Source organism: Vanessa tameamea, chromosome 6, assembly GCF_037043105.1.
Source record: "Vanessa tameamea isolate UH-Manoa-2023 chromosome 6, ilVanTame1 primary haplotype, whole genome shotgun sequence".
Classification (NCBI taxonomy): Eukaryota; Metazoa; Arthropoda; class Insecta; order Lepidoptera; family Nymphalidae; genus Vanessa; species Vanessa tameamea.
The window spans coordinates 7,156,574-7,174,977 of NC_087314.1; the positions used below are offsets into that span (position 1 = coordinate 7,156,574).

General features: G+C 30.1%; 2 protein-coding genes across 2 annotated transcripts; both read right to left on the bottom strand.

Annotated features, from left to right (window-relative positions):
• Positions 1-332: 332 nt before the first annotated feature.
• LOC113393595 (uncharacterized) lies at positions 333-9,600 on the bottom strand. Its single transcript, XM_026630572.2, has 9 exons — positions 9,538-9,600; positions 9,126-9,331; positions 7,623-7,713; positions 7,200-7,275; positions 6,571-6,788; positions 5,168-5,203; positions 1,936-2,102; positions 969-1,089; positions 333-667 (listed from the first exon to the last, which is right to left on the bottom strand). The coding sequence occupies exons 2-9, from the start codon at positions 9,329-9,331 to the stop codon at positions 506-508; spliced, it is 1,077 nt and encodes a 358-aa protein (XP_026486357.2). The 5' UTR covers positions 9,538-9,600; the 3' UTR covers positions 333-505.
• A 6,758-nt stretch (positions 9,601-16,358) lies between these two features.
• LOC135193343 (larval cuticle protein 1-like) lies at positions 16,359-17,416 on the bottom strand. The gene is made up of 3 exons (XM_064215233.1): positions 17,387-17,416; positions 17,194-17,309; positions 16,359-16,754 (listed from the first exon to the last, which is right to left on the bottom strand). Exons 1-3 carry the CDS (start codon positions 17,393-17,395, stop codon positions 16,538-16,540), a joined length of 342 nt encoding a protein of 113 aa, XP_064071303.1. The 5' UTR covers positions 17,396-17,416; the 3' UTR covers positions 16,359-16,537.
• Between the last annotated feature and the right edge of the window lie 988 nt (positions 17,417-18,404).

The window sequence follows — 18,404 nt, forward strand, 5'->3', positions numbered from 1 at the left end:
TATGATTAGTGAGCTTCGACTATGTGAAGTTTATGGCGATCGCTAGCGACCTTGACACGCTCAGGGAAAGTGAACCAACGGGTCGTTGGGTAACTGAGGTCGTCACGAAAGATTCACGCCTGCGCACACGCAAGTACATCTTGCCCATTTGGCACTTTTTATTTCAAATTCCACGAGGATGTCAGGTTAACACAAGTTAATTAGTTTCGATTGTTTTGTCAGGTTAATGTGTTATTGCCTATATTGATAACTTTTATTTTTCGTAATATATGAAGCCTAATAGTTTACTTAGTTATTTGATACTTTCATAAAACAAAAATATTACTTGATAGTATTTTAATCGACGTTATTAAGAGTATTTCAACAAAATTAAATAAGTTACATATTAAAGTAATCGTAAAATTAAATAATTAAATTGTCATTTTTTTACATTTTTATAACATTCATTCTTAGTGTCTACATCTGAGCCTCTTTTAGCGGTATAAAATATCTTTTTAATATTTGCTTAAACAAGTTTGTATTGATTTTGTTCAGGTATTTGTGGAGGAAGAGTAGCTAAATGATCCAGGGCCTTTTGAATTTCAACTGGAATCGGTGGAGGTGTTGGCAGATGGGCTCCTTGGGGTTGGAAACCATTCTCGTCAGCGACGTACTGCAGTTGGATAACCTTATGAATTTGAAATAAATATATAAGACCAAACATAAAAATATGAATAGCATTCTGAAAGATATTATATGATCTGATATTCGTCTACTAATCGCTTAAAAATTTCAAGCGCCTTGAATCGAAAGCTTTTTATTTCAACAGAAGTTGTTATTTGTAAGATTAATTCAGGCGTTTATCATATAAAAAATATTTATGATGAATGAAACTTAGTATAATAAATATCAATGAAAAATGTATAAGAGTTTTATTCGGCGATTGTGATTTTATATTTAATTTTCTTAAATGTTATATTAAACATTACCTGGCCATCCGGAGCTGTGTATTTATACTGTCCTTGTGCAATTTGAGCCTCTTGATCAGGAATACCTAAATTTTTCGTATAACCTGCTTCTTCAGCGCTAATCCCGTTACCAGTTTCATAACTAAAAAAAAAGTTACCACGGTAAATAATTCTGAGATTTTTCTTTTTTGTAGCGATTGAAAAGAACAATTAAAATATAAAAGTAATTAGACGAAATTAAATTAAGCAAGTATATAAAATAATAGTAAAACATAAATCAAAATGTCCTTGTTTTTTTTTTTTTCTTTAATAACAAATGAAATCACAAAGAAACGTTTCGAAATGAGTGTCCTTATACTTTTGTCTGAATGTGCATCGTGTTGTTATATAATGTTAGATAACTAGATTTAATAGTGACTTCATCACGGAAGATATAAAATTATTTAAATTTAACTTTGACATGTCACCAAAAAACATTCTTTTTTTACGAATGCTGACCAGTTAGGCACCCGATAGTAAATGCGAGATGTATAAATTGTTTCATACATCGTCACACTAACTATTTTAGATGTTATTAATCCCTTCTGCCTATCATTAAATTATTGGGATCATTACCAAAATTGTTGATAAGTGATACACACCCTGAAAGGTCCGAACAAAGCTCTGACACTGCGTAAACATACATTAAGGTTATTTAAAAAACATCGATTAATAAACGTGTTAACAATAACGTGACTATACGCAAACAAATAAAGAAATAATTCCAAAACTCGTCAAACAAAGTCAATTCAAGTTTTTGAGTAGTGGTGTGAGTAAAATATAATTTCAAAGAATATTGTCTATGGTGTAATTCAAATTAGTGTCTTTAGTTTTCATACGTAATTGGGTCACTTTAAGCTGTATAACTCAAAATGTTCTTAAGTTATGTGACATTATGATTTTAATCACTTTCTTATAATACCTAATAATCAGTATATTTTATACTGACTTCCATTTATAAGATCCATCTGAGTTGATGATGTGTTCCTGTCGGATGATCGGTATGGGCTCAGTCGTGTACAACTGCTGCTGTTGTTGTTGCTGTTGTTGATAAAAAAATGGCTGTATGCTGCTGACATCCGCAGCAACCGCGCTAGCAGCTAATACAAATATTATCTGAAAAAGTAAAATCGTTCTCAATAAATAATTATCAAAAGAATTTACCAGATATTAAAAGCTATACATTATGTTTCAATGTCATTAGGTTTCAATGTCAACCAATTGATGATTTTGATAAATAAAAAATATCATATCCTCAATTTGAACTGTATTGTGTAAGTGAAATGTAAGTATTATATAAGTGAAATGTAATTTTAAATAAAAAATCTAATTTCATAAAATGAATTAAAGAATTTGTGCAAGCCCGTCTGGGTAGGTACCACCCACTCATCAGATATTCTACCCCCAAACAGCAGTACTACAGGCACAAGGATCGTAACATCTTAGTTCCCAAGGTTGGTGGCGCATTCGTGATGTAAGGAATGTTTAATATTTCTTACAAAGCCATTGTCTATGGGCGGTGGTGACCACTTACCATCAGGTGGGCATTTGCTCGTCCGCCTACCGATATCATAAAAAAAATATATATTTAGGAATATTCTACAGGTTTCGTGAAGACTACTGCACTCACCGTGGGGCGGATACGTCTAGAAACGCCATTAGCGACATGATTTAAACGCGTCTGTTATCATTGCTGTTATGCCGTATATCTAGATATAACAGCAATGACATTAAATATTAAAAAATAATGTAAGTACCAATATTTTCAGCTTATTTTTTAAATTAACGTTTTTCATTATTATTATTTTTAACAAATACATACCTATATATTAAATTAATAACGAATTGAATTATTTTAAAAACTTACAAAATGTTTCATGTTGAGTCCAGTAAAGGTGCAAGTTGAACTTACAAAATGCTAAGTGAGGAATGATGCCCTGTAGATTAACCCCACGTATTTATACGATTTTTTTTGTTGCATTACGCACCGGCACAGATTCAAAGTTCATATTTTACGACAGTTCTTGACAAAGGATAAGTACCGCAAGACGTCCCTTATTGAGCGGTTACGGGTAGAAAACGCACCACTGTCATTAAAAATCATGACCGAAAGTTATCAGATTCTCGTTTATGAATCTGTACACTTATATCGTAAAACAATTGTTACAATTCCGAGTGATATTTATCATTGACATGACTAACTCTGTTGCTGCTCTAACGAAAATTTGGTTAGTTTTTTATTTTTGTAATATACCTATTTTATCATAATAATTCAGAACCGCTTTTTATGTCATATCGCTAGGCATACTGGCAAATGGGCCATCTTATCGTAAGTCATGACCAATGCCCGAAGACATTGGTACATAAAATATTAATCATTCATCATATTGCACATTGGTGAGCAACCAACTTTGGGAACTAAACTGTTATGTCCCTTAAATCTGTAATTACACTAACTCACTCACCTTTCAAACCAGAAAACAACAATAGTATCTATAGCTGCTTGATAGCAGGATGTATGATGTTCCGACAGTACCTACCATGACAGGCTTGCACAAAACTTACCACGAGGTAAAATCCTTAGTGAAAAAAGGTAAGTATTTTTTTGGAATTAAAGCTGTTTCATTTATTTTTCAGACTAACATTAGATATACAGAGATAAGCTTTGGTAGTTTGATTTTATTATAAAACGTTAATAATCAGATTGTCATGGAACGTTAATATTATTTAGTTATGTTTTCAGAATACAAAAAGACAGTAATAGATTCTATATAAGCGTCATTGCAGGAGACTATCTTCCGAGACACTTGGCCTATTTCAGGCTGTTCACATTGAATAAGTGCGTACCTAATTGTAATGTTATTCAAAAGTTAAATATATATTTTAATTAAATTTAAGTTAACCTTGATGAAAAAAATTATTACATCTTTTTTTTATTACATCACTATGCCCGGAAGAGAAATCGTCGGAGCTCAGAGTACGCTGCCAAAACTCGGTAAACATTTTTTAGACCTATAAAATACGTGCAGAATATCTTGTCTATTTTTAATAGATGGAACAAATGTTACAGTAAAAATGCCTGATCTTTAAACAATTTGTTTGCCACTGATTTTTTTCTAATAACATTAAGTATCATAAACTACCACTCATACTTTGCAAGTTGGAGTAGTAGTAGTAAACGTATGAAAAATGATGCGAGTCGAACGCTATGATTAGACGACGAAAAAACGAAATTGATTGTTATTTAAAGAATTCATGATTAAGGAAAACCTATAAATTAATTATTATTATTACGATCTAATCTTCTTTTATAAAGTAAATTAAATAAGAAGGATATAAACGCAGTTACATTAATTAAATAAATATATTTTTCTTATAAATATAATTAATAATAAATATATAAATATAGATAAAGAGGGAGGCGGCGGAGAAGGCATACTAGACAGTCATGTCGTTTGCCGTCGCGGCATACGATTCGGTTTTGCTTCTAAAATAGGTCATCTATGCTTTAAAAAATTATATAGTTCCTTTTTTTTAATACTGTAATTTCCTTTTCGTTTATAACAATTTAGTAAAAGTTCCCCACAAAAATTTGCATCACGTTTTGATCTTATCAGACTACCTGCGAAACCTTTGTAATTGTGTTGTGTTGTGGTATTTTAAAATTATTACTAAAAACGTGTAACGTTATGTTTCAGTGCCTTCATAAACTCAATATGCGTCATAATAAAATTAAAAAAAAAACTTGACTATCTGTTATTTATTTCATTTCAAATACTTTATAAATATTAATAACAGGTACCAAAAAATATCAAGTATCCACAGGAAGACCTCTTAAAAAAAAAACAAACTAACTAAAACATATTAATTATTATTCAATTTATGTTTAAGGTAAAAAATAAACATAACATGGAAATAAAATAGTAAAATATTCTAACACATGGCATGTTTGCTAAAATGTCAAAAGTCACCTATTTTGTTTTATGCAGAAACTTTATAAAAAAGGCCTTGGCTATCGAATTACAAAAAAAGACTGTTTATCAGCCGCTTCGATTTAAAATAAAAATACTTCCTCCGCTTGTCCTTATACTGTTTTATTGTCTGTTCTTTTTTTTAAAAGTTTATATTTGAAGATCTCGAAGATGACAACTAAGCGTTTACATTATGAAAGAGATTTTTACGAATTTAACCTTAACTCGTAGGTGCATCAGTGCAGGCTGTAAAAACCTGTTACAAGAATGTATGACACACTTCAACAAGGTTTTTTAAAACAAAAATTTATTGATCTTGCTCCATCGAGCCGTCATACATAATAATAAAATATTATTCTTAAACGGATATTGACTTTTTACTTGATACGATATACGAATAATTGGTATCGAAATTAAATAAACAGAAGAATATTGCCAATAATTCGCTGTATATACAGAATTTGAAATTAAAATGACGTCAAATAACATCTATAAAAAAGTATTTTAGATTAACCTCATACCTATAGAATATATATATTCTATAATATTTATTATACAGATAAGTTTACTTACAAATAAACGACCTTAGTGATCTTTTCTATATAAAATTTCCACCTATAAACATTGCAGTAAATAATTATTTCCTAAAACATGAAATATGTTTTGTACTGTAATATCTACCACTAACATCGTCCCGAATACCCTTAAAACCTAAACACGGCGAAAAGTGTTTGACAATACAGAATATAAAATACAATACAAAATCACTGATGATCTGGTCGTAGTCAGCATGAGACTACAGAAAACCCCGCAACTAATATATAAAACAGCGTCGCAGTTTTTTTAAAGACTATTGATCTATCGCATGTCAACAAATTTTCTTCTTTAGCATAAATATTAATTCTTTAAAAGGTTTCTTCTAGCCACTCTAAAGTATGAACAATAAAGACGCGTAAATTTGTTATGCAGGTGCAAATAGAATAATAAATTATTGTATACGTTAATAATGAAAAAACAAAGCTTTATTAAATATACTATAATTTATTTATAAATATAGCATATTTGTAACCAGGGATCGACCATACTAAGAGACCACAATAAAGAATTTATTTATTCCCTATCAGTATTCCCAGAATTAAATAACAAGCCATTCGGTTTTTCAAACGCACAGAGTTGCAGACTACTGCACGAATAATATTTTGCCTACAAGCAAAACATGACTGTTTCAATAATCACATCCAATCAATTGCATTTAAGGAAAATTTAAAAACCATTATTATAAACATATAATTCCATGTGTTCGTTATATTCTCAATTCTGAATTATTTATACAAACACCAAATAAAAATGCTCCAAAGAAGGTAAGCAATTTTGTAAGTTAACGATAATTTTGTGCAATGACGAAATAAAGACGCAATTACTGAGATAAGAAAAACATTTTTTGACACTTTTTACTTATTTATTTTAAAATTAAATTTTCATTATCCATGAATGATAATTTGCCGTTTCCAACAAAAATTAACAAAACAAAACAAACTAAATCTTTAATGATTATTGACTTATACTTTTTCCTTCTTATCTTCGCCCTGAACAACGTTTTTAATCGCTTCAGCTCTGTACGGGTTATATATATTATATCGTGGCTGGTTAGGGTATCTGGTATCATATGGTTTGAATGTGTTGTACTGTCCATTAATACGATTGCGATTATAGGGATCGTATAAGTTATAGCGAGGGTCGTGAATTTTTGATCCCGTTACTCCGTCAAGCAATGGCGCCGGTGAAATACCTCTTCCATCAGATGATATGTGGATGCCAGCAGGTCTAAATCCTAAAAATAGAATAGTCATAATTTTTGTCTGAACATAATGCTATATTCTTGTTTGTTAATTGCGTTTTTAAGTATGATATATCTCACGACTTCACGTCGTTGTTGGTCTTAAAAAAACTTATAAGACTGCATATCATAAGATCCACCATGGACTATAATGAGTGACCAAAAAAATTTGTTTAAAGAATGTGTTTAGTCGCAGCGCTAAGTTTTGAAAACTACAATGCCTTGCCTCGGAAAATGAACTTTCTTTGTTCGTGTCTGATTTATGAGAATGTTTTATTGTGTTGTGTTGTAGAGTTTATGAGGTCACTATATAACACAGCTTTGATTTAATAGCTAAACTTGGAAATAGTTACAAACATCATAGTATGTTTATTTTAACAATAATTATTGAAAGAATAATCTTACCATTCTCATCGGCAATATAGCTAACTTCAATAGGCGTGCCTTCAGGAGATATATAGGCGTAGCTACCTTCCTTAACCTGAATATGGAATACATCCAATTATACCCGATTATAATATTTGCCACATTGGAGCGGTTATGATACTGAACGTATACTGATTATTATATAATATTTAGTATTTCAAAGATACGAAACAATGGAAACAAAATTAGGAATTTATCGACTTAGAAACCGTCGATAATGGTTTAAATTTTTTATTACATATTGTATAGTTATGAAAGCAAATGAAGTATTCGGTTTCTCGGTATGATAAAAACTTTTAACAGTCACAAATTCATTCATATTTAAAATAAATTATGACAGAAGGAGAGAAAATGATTTAGTATCACAACATTTACTATTGCATCAGTATTGAAAATACTAACGTGAGTTCCTTGAGGGGCGCCCGTATTATCTATGAAGGCATCCTTCAAATACCCAGTCTCTTGAGCTTGTTTGCCGTCGCCCGTTGAATAACTGAAAACAATATAATAATCCTTCATTTATCATCTTTGTAAATTTTAATTGCCTTTTTTTATATTTCATACATTATTTTAGGCTGACCTTTTATTTATTTTAAAAACTTTTGAAAATTACATTTACGTAGGTATATTTTACATGAATCAAAAACGAATTAAGTGCAAGTGAGAAAATGTGTTAATATTTATTGCAAAATTAATTAAAGTCAAATTTTAAAATATTAATTAAAAAAATTTTTTTTTATTTAAAAATATAATGACGAGATGGCTGCTAGACAGACAGACATACCAGTGGAAACCTTTTAAAAATATAAAGTATGTCAGTAATAATAAAATAATATAAGAATTATATGAACTTGCAAATCAACATCTTTTTTTATCATAATGGACGAACGTGAGTCCGCTCCAGTCTTTTACAGTTGATATTCAATGCTATTATCAGGTTTCAAGAATTTTTCGTATAATTTTAATGCATTTGATCTCTGTAATTGCCTAATACATATTCATATGTTAAACACAAAAAACTAATTTTTATAAAATTTTATACAGTAGTTACTTTATCGTTTAAAAAACTTAATTAAAAATAACAATCGTCTTACTGTTATAATCCAGACGATACAACATTTAAATCAAAATATTAATTTGAAGCCTTTCAAATATATATATTCGAATAAGTTTTTAACATAATACCTACGTAAAGTTATTATTGTTTTATGGTTTTGTAAATATTTATTTTGGTTATAGAAACTGATTAATTTAATCACTAAACGATTTTTATTTTACGACAAAAATAAAATAAGTTCTATCCGAAGACTAATTTAATTATTTTCCACAATGACAAAGTCGTGCGCATAAAGCTATTATGTATATGTCGCAGCCAACTGATTAAAATAGTCATACAATCAAACGCCTAGTTACTTTACTAAACGGCTTTGTTCAACGAGGCGGACTGAATTACATCAAAATAAAACAGTCTAGAGGTAACATCAAAAAAACCACAAATAGTTAGAGAACTAGTAGAGTCAGTTTTTTATTCACCCAGTTTAAAAAAACAAGTGAAATGTAATACAAATGACTTTTATCTATGAACGAGAGATAAATTAAGGGGTTTTATTCAGGCTCCTGGTTGAACAATGCCGTTTAGTAAAGTAACCAGGCGTTCCATTGAATGTCTATTTTAACCAGTTGACCGTGACAAATAAATTATTAAAGCGATTATCAGTTTTAACGACACGGTATTTTTTATTTAAAGATTTAATTTACCAATAACAGCTTTGATTACAATTATTTTGTGTTTTTGTTCTAATTTTAAAATTCTATACACATTTAAAACAGATTAACATTGAACAAGATACGTTTTTACTTCAAGAATAAAAACTTTATAATTTAATTAATAAAATAAGTAATTACCTAAACGAATAGCTTCCATCGATTCCTTGATTGCTCGAGTAACTCAAAATTGGAACTTGTGCCTTTTCCGAGGTATAGTAAGGATTGTATCCAACTGCGAGATTGCGATTAAAAGACGCAGATCCTCCTGATACAACATTTGGTTCCTCTCCATGAACTTTACATATTGCCAGAAGTAGTCCCCAAAAACCGACTAAGAGATACATCTTAAATAAATTACAGAAACAATATTAATGATTAATGCTCAGGACAACACATACAATAAACATCACTCATAAAATAATGAAAATAAATAGTTAATAGCAATTTTTTATATTATTCATCCAGTTTCTGAGGCAAATTAATATGTTATGTAGAGCTAACTAAGCCAATTGTTCTTAAAGCTATAATTAACATTATAATATTAGCTTACCTTGCTATATTGTTAGACTAACTGCACTTATTGTACCCACTTTGATACTGTTAGCGTGGGATCTGAATAGACCATTTATAGGCAGGGTTGGTCAGTAACTAATACTTTTTGTTATACCATCACTCCTCGAATATGAGGTTTACACACGCCCCCATTAACCACCTATTGTAGTTACCGGCATTATAGACAAGTTAAACTAAGATCGCATATTACGACGAGACCATTGCATGTTTTAACTGAAAGCCTTCTACGATCACGTAATCCAACCAAATAAAGTATGTACAACGGAAAATTCGGCAATAAACGAGATTCATATCAGATAATCTAATTAGACAATTATACTAACTATTTTTGCAAGTTACAAAAAGTTTTTCCAAATACATAATATGTATATTACTTTTTGTACGATGAAGGTGCGTTTCTTGACAGAATAGCTGAAAGAATATCAATTATTGTGGAATAGATATGTTAAATGTCATATTAAAGAGTATCCATTATAAATGCACAGAGCGATAAAGCAAAAGGGTGAGAAGCTACATTTGTAAAATAATCTATATACTCAAATAGATAGGCTAAAGGCATTATTTAACTTAATCTTATTATTTACTAGCTGTGCCCGCGACTTCGTGCGCATTGTATGAATTTAAGTTATTTGGATATTCTAGCGTGATTTTATTTTTATTCTATATATAATTCTAAAATAAAATTAGCCTAAGTTACTCCTTATTACATCAGCTATCTGCCAGTGAAAGTCCCGTCAAAATCGGTTCAGCCGTTCCAGAGATTAGCCGGAACAAACAGACAGACAGACAGACAGACAAAAATTCTAAAAAATGTTGGTATATGTACCGTGTATGTATGTACATATGCATTTAGTAAAAATATGTTATTTTAATATTACAAACAGACACTCCAATTTTATTATATGTATAGATATAGCGATACTTAGCTTAAAATCACGGGAGCCTATGTGCTAGGCGATACGTTGCATTTAATCATGCAATCATCACATGCAATGTGACATCTAAATTCAGATTAATTTAGTCATTATTTCATTTCAATTTGTGCCTACATAATTAGTTCAGACTTTTATTCCTTCATATCTGAATACAGCAAAATTGATAAACAAGTGAGTTATGTTGCTATAAACTTTCTTTAACAGTAAAAATTATATTATGTAAAAATTTGAAACGAATTAATGAATATAAGTATATATATTTATTATTTCGTATTATATTATAGTTTTTAATAAAAACAAATATTGTTAAAACAAAAAATATATCAGAGATGAGTATGAATAATTCATTATTATCTTTAAAGAAGGTCAAAAGATTTCATTAACTTCGCTTCTAACAATAATGATAACAATCTAATTGTCAATTAACATCCAAAATCTAGTTGCCCTTAATTACACGCGTCTAATTTACATTTTTAACTAAGGCACATTACTTTTTTGATAATTGTTTTTTAAGACAATACGTTACGTTTGGGCTGTAAATATGATTCTGTTGACTATAACATAGTTGAGAATAGAAAAAAAAACTATCACGTAGCTTTAAACGAGTTCAACGTATGCGTTTTAAAACCACAATCAGACGAATTGAATACCAAGCAGTGAAGTCATTGAGGAATCATGAATACCAAATGACGATGGAATTAAATCACATTGTCGTCCAGTATTAGGAATGACACGAGGAGAGCAATTGGTATTTCCGTAAACCTAATTCATTAAAAGCGCTTCTACACTGTATGAATGCTTTAAGTTAGTTTAGTTAGAGATTTTAAATGACAATCTAAAAATAAAGAACCATGTTAAAAAGCCTAAATTAAAACATGAATATTCCCGCATGTATATCTAGCTTAATGGATTGGATTGGATTGTGTGAAAGACGATATGGTTAGAAAGAATGTAACTTGTGAGGTGACATCCGATAGAGAAGTATGGAAGAAGAAGATATGCTGCGCCGACCCCAAGTAAAATTGGGATAAGGGCAGGAGGATGATGATGTATATCTAGCCTAAGTGATATAACGTAGCCCTCCGATATTACAAGGCTCATCTCCTTCAACTACATCTAATCTTCTTCATGTGGAAGCTCTAAATCTTAGTTCATGAGAGAAGTAAGAATTAGAGCTTCCACATGTGTACCATGCTTTCCGTGCGATTCGGCAGAATATATACTATGAATGATTTTCTTCGCGATATTTGACTGCTGCACTAAACATGAATCAGCACAAGAAAAATCACAGTAGAGCATATCCGAATTGAAGACGCGGTCTTCGGTTGAGATTTACTTGGTGGTAAGGTTTGTGCAAGCCCATCTGAGTACCACCCACTCATCGCAAATTGTCATCGCAAATTCAATAGTGGCCTAGATGTTGAATATTACACGTAACAAAGACTTTAGGGAATTAAGGTTTGGTATAATAATAAAAAATATTTAGTTCATATATTATATAGATGTATAACCACAGTTAATATATATTTATTGATATTTTTTTAAAGAAACAATTCTATATAAGTTACATTATTTTGTATTAAATAGTTTCCTCATTCCCGAAGAACTTCTCACATTAATTTTAAATAGATTTCAATGATTGTACTACTTTCATGAGACTCGACATAAAAAAAATTAAAAACAATAAATATCAGTTAGTTCACATACCAATTAGTTTTGATTCTGTAACGATAATACTAATTAAAAATTAAAATGTTTGCCCGGAAATTTTCACAAATACATCTTAGGTGCACATAAATATTCAAAACAAAACAATAAGAATAATCTTGAAATATTATTATAAATCTTAATTTGCTTGTATAACCCAAAACATAAAGGAAAATTATATAATTTTTGTAACATTATGTTGACATGCTCTTGTAAAAATTTATCGTGTCGTGAGATTTGGTTTTCAATAAGCAACACTATTATATTTAACATTTAAAAGGAGAAGTGTTTTTACTTTTAATAAACTGCCGAGTAATCTATTAGTCTACAGTAACTAGTAATTACTATTTAGTTACAAATACTATAAGTACCGAATCTAAACCAAAAGTTAATTATATAGATTTTACTATATCTTAAAAATGATGGTAATGGCAAGTCAACTTTAAAAAATTAGAATAATTTTACTAATAACATTATTATTTATATAATACTAGCTGTTACCCGCGACTTCGCTCGCGTAGAATATGAATATATTAACAAATTAATATTATGTTAATGTAAGACCTCTTTGTGAACCACATTGGTGTATATTACGGCCCTTAGGGTAGAATATCCAGAAACGCTTAAATGCGAATCAACTCATTTTTAATCAGTATCCCAAAAATAAAATGTCATGTTTCTAACTTAAAAAATGACGGCCTTCCAGACTAATCTATATAAGAAATGGCAACCCCTATTAAACCCCTTATAGGTAGAATATCTAGAAACACTTAAATAATTAATAATAAAATAAAGTTTCATGTTTTTAACTTAAAAAAAACTGACTCCCATAAAAACTTTCAACCCTTTTTTCACCCCCTTGGTGGTAGATTATCTAGAAACGCTTAAATACGTATCTACCCATTTTTTATCAGTATCCCAAAAATAAAGTTCATGTTTTTATCTTCAAAAATGACGGACTTTTATACAAACTTTCAACCCTTATTTCACCCCCATTTGCGGTAGAATATGCAGAAACACATAAATAAGTATCTACTCCTTTTTAATTAGTATCCCAAAAACAAAGTTTCATGTTTCTAACTTAAAAAATAACGGACTTCCATACAAACGTTCAATACCTATTCCACCCCTTTAGGGGTAGAATTTCTAAAATTCGCTCCTTAGTGGGTGTCATGATGTGTTAGTTTACAAGTGTACATATAAGTTTTATGCTTCTAGTTCTAAAAATAACAATACTTTCAACAACTTACAAAATTTCATCCCCCTTTTCAACCCTTTACAGCCCTTTTTTCCAAATAAAAAGTAGCCTATGTCCTTTCTCAGGCTCTAGACTATTTGTGTACCAAATTTCATTAAAATATATTGAGGTCCTGGTTTCAATCCCGGGTCAGACTGTTAAAAAGTTATTAAGTTTTTCAATAGCAGACCGAAGTTAGGTAGTCGGTAGAGTTAAGTTACCTCTTTATATAAATTGGCTAGTCTCTCCTAAGAATGACCCCCGTGGCTGAAATCGGTCAGGAAGTATATATTTTTTTAATATTCTCACGAAATATAAGAGTCATGTAAAGCATCATCTATTATGAAATAAGTTAATACACAGCTAGACAATACGATTAAACATACACACAGTCATGATATTGGTTATGACTCCAAAATAATTATTAATCTTAGAAAAATGCCATTATGCACATTAATATGTATGCCCTCTGAGAAATATTTTCGTGTACTGTAGCGGTTGACTCAGAATAAAATTAACATATTTTTTATATTACAATATTCAAAAATATTAATAATTAATCACAATATTATTACAAACTAATTGATACATATACGGGCATTGACCCCTTTGATCTGTATCTACTATAAATGCAATAAAAATTTATATATTATTTTAGTTAAAAACTTATGCAAACTATAGATCCTATACCAGTATTTTTTTCTAAGCCAATTAATAATAATGAGAAAGCTATTTATTTTTACAAGTATTAAGAAAATTGTGTGATAAAACAATAATTGAACTAAAGTTCACAAGTAAGTCACTTCCCTATAAAAGGCAGAGATAATTAACCGTCGAAACTTCAATTGGCCTGTTTTAAAAAATACAAAGAGCGCCATCTACTATTTGTATTAGGTACTACAACGTAGTCGCGCAATATATTCGAATTCCATTTTTTATTAGTATATAATGAAGTGTATAGGTAGGAATAAGTATAAAGTGTGTCTTCTTTATGTATAAAAAGGGTAAAATCATAATGTATCAAATGTACATGGCACTGCTGGAGCTAAAGGTCGAAATTTGTCGCCAGAGTGCTGTTCCATCGTATCAGCAAAACTTCGCAAGGAAACGGCGTGAAGGATCATTGTCTTCTTCTCTGAGATCTTCATGACGAATTTTAAGGACATGACATCGTATGATCACACGCAATATTAGTTTTTATCGATAGACTTAAATAAACGTGTTATTATAAAGTGTCAAATCCAAGTGTTGCAAGATTAAATCCAATATAACCAAGGAACATCGCAATGACACAATAATACAGCTTGTAACTACAACTGAGACTTGATTGAGAGATGAGTTTTTGCTTGCAACTTCAAGGTAGAAAAGGTGAGGAAAAGTTTAAAGAATATTCACAGCACCTAATCGAAGGGGAGATATGGGAATACCGAGATCACCCACTCGTAAGTAAACATGAATCTTAATCGAAGGTTACTCGTTCAAATCTGGGAAAATACCTCAGTTTTTAATGAGCTTATAAAAATAAAATCTTAAGGAACCTGCATGAAAATGGACTACATGAAAATTTAGCAACCTGTATTATAGCTACACGGTGGTCGAATCTATGAGACAAGCTACTATAATATCTCACATAATACCTTATTTACATAAGAACTATCTCAGAACACAAATAAATATACAAAAAATACAAATATAAAATTGGTAATTTACAAAAAATCTCCTCTCCACCTGTCTAAGATAATAAATCCTATACAAATTATCTGTTTATTTTTTTCGTACTAATCAAAATAAAATTTATCTTAATTCGCGATCGAAGTTTTAAATACTCAGACATTTGACATTTAGTCTAACTATTATGGTCACCGAATATTAACATATGTTTGAACAGCAAACGAATAAATGTGCTTTGAATACAAGATGATTAGACGTTGTGTGAACTTTTTAAGGTCACGAGCAATGGTATATAATGTTACGTACGTAATATTTTGTTTACATAATATTTCTCAATGGTCCAAAAGCCTATGAACATAATTTTTTAACACGAATAATAATAAAAATTTAATGAGCTTAACATTTCAATTAAATTTACATTATAGACATCGAAATCAATATTATCGCAGTTCTTTAATTTAATTTTATAGTAATATTTTAAAATTTAAGCAGGTATTCTACACTAGACATTTTAAAAAAATATTCATATTTTGAAAGCTTAAATTTAAAGCTTTAAGAATATGTCCTTAAGAGGTTTCCTTAAGAGAATTTGAAAGTTAAAATTAAATTGGTTATTATATAGCTATTTTAGTGAATTTTCCGTGTTAAACGCGAAAATACCGTATTTGAGCACTCAGAAATATGAGCTTCTGACGCTTGAAGGAAGGCCACAACTGCTTGTTTCGAAACTAAGAAGATGATCGGAAAACGCGTCTTTGGAAGTAGAGGAAGGCCCAAAAAGAATGTCACAGGAATCGTAGTTTGAACATAAATGTAAGTATAAAGTACCATAGGCTAAGACTACGCGTAACTTTACTCGATACTTTGGAAACGTTCCGCAAAAAATTCGGAAATGTCTAAAAAATTTGTCAAAATATGACATTTTATTTCATGATACCCAATTGGCATTTTATTTTACTTCTTTAAATTTTGAAGTTTTTGATTTATATTTAAAAATAACATTAAAAAATATTTGATCAAATAGTGGCTACCAAGATATTTTTCAGTGTTTTTTATTGCACTGAAAAAAATACCTAAAATTCATGCCTCTAGGCTAGAATACCGAATTAATAATTTAAAATATCGGCAATAAATTCGAACTGACATAATATTTGTTAAAATATTTTTTTTATGAGTATTAAAAATATATTTTTTTATTTGATTTGACTGAAACAAGGATATAATAAATGGTGACTCAATAAAATATACTTGTTAAAAAATCAGTAACATTTATTCGCTTTAAGAATACCACAAGTTAACGATCATAACAAAAGGTACAAATATATGGCACTGAGTACTCATTTTTACTCATATACAACTAACTGACTAAATAAAGTAATTATTTAATCGATTTTCTTGTTAAAGCGAAATTCCTTGGTTGTAATTATTTATCTACTGGCAACGGGCACCTTAGGGATTGATTCTCCTTCAGCGTGGTAGCCGGTTTCATCAGCATAGTAGGTGATGGTTTCCTTTTTGCCTTGGTCATTAATGTATTCGTAGGTTCCACGGACTACCACGACGTCGTGAGGTTTGTTTTCTTCGTCCACAGCTTGCTTTATTTCACCGAATGCTTGAATGTTTATTCCATTATCGGTTTCATAGCTGTAATTTTAAAGAACATCTTTAAAGAATAATAATAAGCTAATTTAGTTAAAATATTTGATCATCCTTTGATTATTAAAAATAGTAGCGGACTATAATGCGAATTCGCCCTCAAAAATATTAGCATAATAAAAATTAGTAAAGAAGTGCCAATAATGATTTTATGTGTCCATTTTGTAATTAAATTTTTTTGCACTAATCTAGGTGCTTACTTAAATGAGTAATGTTGGTACATTACACACATAATTTGGCTGAAATGTCAGCGATATCCTGCCATAGCTATGAACTATCTTCTATACAAAATGAATACCATGTGTGAATATAATATGAGTATATGTGTGTATAAATATGAAAACTTTTATAAAATGAAAAGGAATAATTATCAATAATAGTGAGCTTATTATATATAGTATTTATTCAAATTAAACAATTAATTTACCTGTACGAGTAACTGCCATCGGGTTTTTGGTCAAATTCACTACGAAGGATCTGGGACACAGGGACATCAGCAGGGGCGGCAGCAACAACGGCCACGACAGCGAGGGCAACAATGATCTAATAATATACATACATTATAATATAAAATATTGTATTAAAAATTTAATCAACCATTTATGAATTTAACGACATACCATTTTCATTTTGTAGGTTTATTTGGACTTAGGTTTGATTTCGTCAAAAGCGAAGGAGTAACTGATGCTCTAATGTTCGGAATATTACCTTTTATACTTTGGCCGTGGCTGTGCTCAGATATAACGTAATGTCAAATGGCTTTATAAAAATAGTAGTATTTTTTTAGCAGAAAATATTTCTTAGGTAAAGAACTTTTTTTAAATCCTTTATATTAAGTGTGGCATAAATTATAAAATTCTTTGAAGCAAATACGTTGAATAAAATGTGAAAGGTATGTATATTTTTCTGTTATTGCATGATATAGAAACATAACATGATAATAACATTGCAAAGAGACTAACGAAATAGCAATACGAGTGTGTACTTTGTATTATGACTCGATATGTAGGCTGAGTGAACCAATTTAGATTTATACACTCCAATGCATCTTAGAGTCCGAAGTTCACATGAATAACATAATGAACGGCATACGGGCGTTCTTCTCGGTTCTTTTCTTTAAATCTACAGACAGTTTTTATTGCTATAAAATGACTATTCAAGTGTATTAGCTTGCCTTTATAAAGAATATTTAGATTTTATTAAGATAATAATTATGTGTTTACTTGCCCTCAGCTGACCTACGAAACTCTATATCAGTAGTTCCCAAACTAATTTTTCTCGTGGACCACCTATTGGCATGTGTCCACAGTTTGAGAGAAACACTAAAATATGAACTAAATTTAAATTTGTTTCATGTTGGTGCTTTTAATTCTATCCTTAGTAACCCTACGAGTATTTCACCAATTAAAATCTATGAATTTGTTAGTGATTCTCTCAAACTGATGACGGAAAAAAAAAGGTAGGTACCTTTGGCATCAAGTATTTATAGTGGTGATCAAGTTCATGTCTGAACAAGCATTAAGCATTGTCGGGCGGATAGCGCTTTGCAAGTCTGTACACGAAATTGTACGTAATATCGAATAAGCAAGTTTGGACAAGTAACAGTTGCTTGCCTTATTAAAATATTATCTGCTTAGT

What these genes read in the sequence shown, in the direction of transcription:
- LOC135193343 (XM_064215233.1), bottom strand. An exon ending in GATGGCAGTTACTCGTACAG is followed by an intron (nt 16,755 to 17,193) that starts GTAAATTAATTG and finishes TTAAAATTACAG; the next exon opens with CTATGAAACCGATAATGGAA.
- LOC113393595 (XM_026630572.2), bottom strand. Translation starts at nt 9,331, where the DNA reads ATGTATCTCTTAGTCGGTTTTTGGGGACTACTTCTGGCAATATGTAAA. An exon ending in CTATATTGCCGATGAGAATG is followed by an intron (nt 6,789 to 7,199) that starts GTAAGATTATTC and finishes TTCTATTTTTAG; the next exon opens with GATTTAGACCTGCTGGCATC. An exon ending in TACGAGTTAAGGTTAAATTC is followed by an intron (nt 2,103 to 5,167) that starts GTAAAAATCTCT and finishes TTACTTTTTCAG; the next exon opens with ATAATATTTGTATTAGCTGC.